The sequence below is a fragment of the Cyprinodon variegatus genome, unplaced genomic scaffold (assembly GCF_000732505.1).
Source record: "Cyprinodon variegatus isolate N-32 unplaced genomic scaffold, C_variegatus-1.0 Scaffold1252, whole genome shotgun sequence".
Lineage (NCBI taxonomy): Eukaryota > Metazoa > Chordata > Actinopteri > Cyprinodontiformes > Cyprinodontidae > Cyprinodon > Cyprinodon variegatus.
In genome coordinates this window covers 175262-176706 of record NW_015151705.1, presented here as the reverse complement: position 1 = coordinate 176706, position 1445 = coordinate 175262, and the positions used below count along the sequence as shown (strand labels likewise).

The 1445-nt window shown below is 46.7% G+C and overlaps 1 protein-coding gene across 1 annotated transcript in view; it reads left to right on the top strand.

Annotated features, from left to right (window-relative positions):
• LOC107102418 (cytosolic phospholipase A2 gamma-like) overlaps positions 1-1445 on the top strand; it is a gene marked incomplete at its 5' end in the record, with an annotated part of 19360 nt that overhangs the window by 9766 nt on the left and 8149 nt on the right. The window contains 4 exons of the mRNA XM_015401730.1: positions 188-253; positions 329-463; positions 551-697; positions 784-867. Coding sequence (XP_015257216.1) covers positions 188-253; positions 329-463; positions 551-697; positions 784-867 — 432 coding nt within the window. The remainder of the gene's footprint in view (positions 1-187; positions 254-328; positions 464-550; positions 698-783; positions 868-1445) is intronic.

Sequence of the window (1445 nt, the reverse complement as noted above, 5' to 3'; positions counted from 1 at the left end):
CTGAGATGACATGATGTGAATTGAAGCTATAGAAATAAACTGACTAGAATTGAAATGAAGGGAAATGGGTCATTATCATACAGAACTATATCAAACATCTATCTGAGCAGCATTTTTCCTCCACATACCTGCTGTCCTCCATGTCCACAGTAACCATGAACTGTCAACTTGTGGTTCTGCTCTGCAGGGATTTTAGGCTGTGCTCTGGCTCATGAGGAACCTGTCATGGAAGTCCTCCCTCCCTGGCTGAACGGTAACCACAGCTGGAAACACACACATGTTGGCGGCGCGGTGGGGGATTGACCTTTTCTCTGTGTGTTTGTTACAGTGCCTGTAGAAGGCGCCGTCCAGGAATATCTTCTCATGTACAGCGTGCTCCATCACCTGATAAGTCTCACCTCGAGCTCCATTAAGGATCCCAGCGCCCTGCGTGAACTGGAGACGCTGCAGAAAACCCTGCATGGTTCAACGTTTCTTCATCTCTTTGTCTCTGTCATCCAGTGATGATTGGAGGAGAAACTGACGAGCGTCCCCCGCCCTTCTCTTCCAGACAAGGTGAACCATGACCGGTCCGTTCTGCTGGAGTCTCTGAGTCCAGAGGAGAGGACACGTCTGTTTCAGCGCTGGAGTCTGGAGCTGGTGGAAGCCGTTGAGAGTTGGAGCCAAAGTCTGGAGGAAGGAGCTTTCAGAACATCCAGTCTGTAGACCACAGAACCAGACCTGCAGCAGCATCACTGCAGACTGTGAAGGAAAACTAATTTCTCTCCAATATGTTTCCTCCAGTTTCCTTCCTCACAAAGCAACTGGTGCCTCTTATTCTGAAGTGGGAGTGGGGAACAACCAGCAACTTCCTCTATCAGTTCCAGAGTGAGTTGGCAGATCTCAAACGATTTACACAGAATAATTTTATTAAGCAGCAATTCAGCCATTTAAAAGCTTAACATCAATATGTTAAAGTACTAAGTTTGAAGTGGGAACCAGTTAAACCAGAGGCTCCCTGCTGGTTTCCTCTGGTTTTCAACCCAGGGTTAGAAAAGCAGAAGTTTGTCCTTCCAAAGATAATCCTTCAGTTATGTTCTGGAGAATTTTTGGGCACAGACTGAAAGGTAAAGGTTCCCTCTGAACCAATCCAGAACATCATGAGAAGAACATCTAAGCATCTCATGGAGGCGGCAGCTTCAGGTTCTGGGATTAGGTTTAACAGTTCAAGGTTTACAGTAGCAGCCATTCAGAATGACCTTTCCCAGTCCAACACCAGCCTAATGGCAGCCAACTTCCCTGCAACTCCCAGTGAAATAATCTCCAACTACCAACCACTGCAGTGACCCCCCCTTGCATATTATTTCACTCTGACTCCAGCCTTTCACTGAATTACAGGGTCTGACCAGGAGATGGCGCTTCTCTTTAGATCTTAATGTTCACAAATCATGACAGAGTATTTTAGT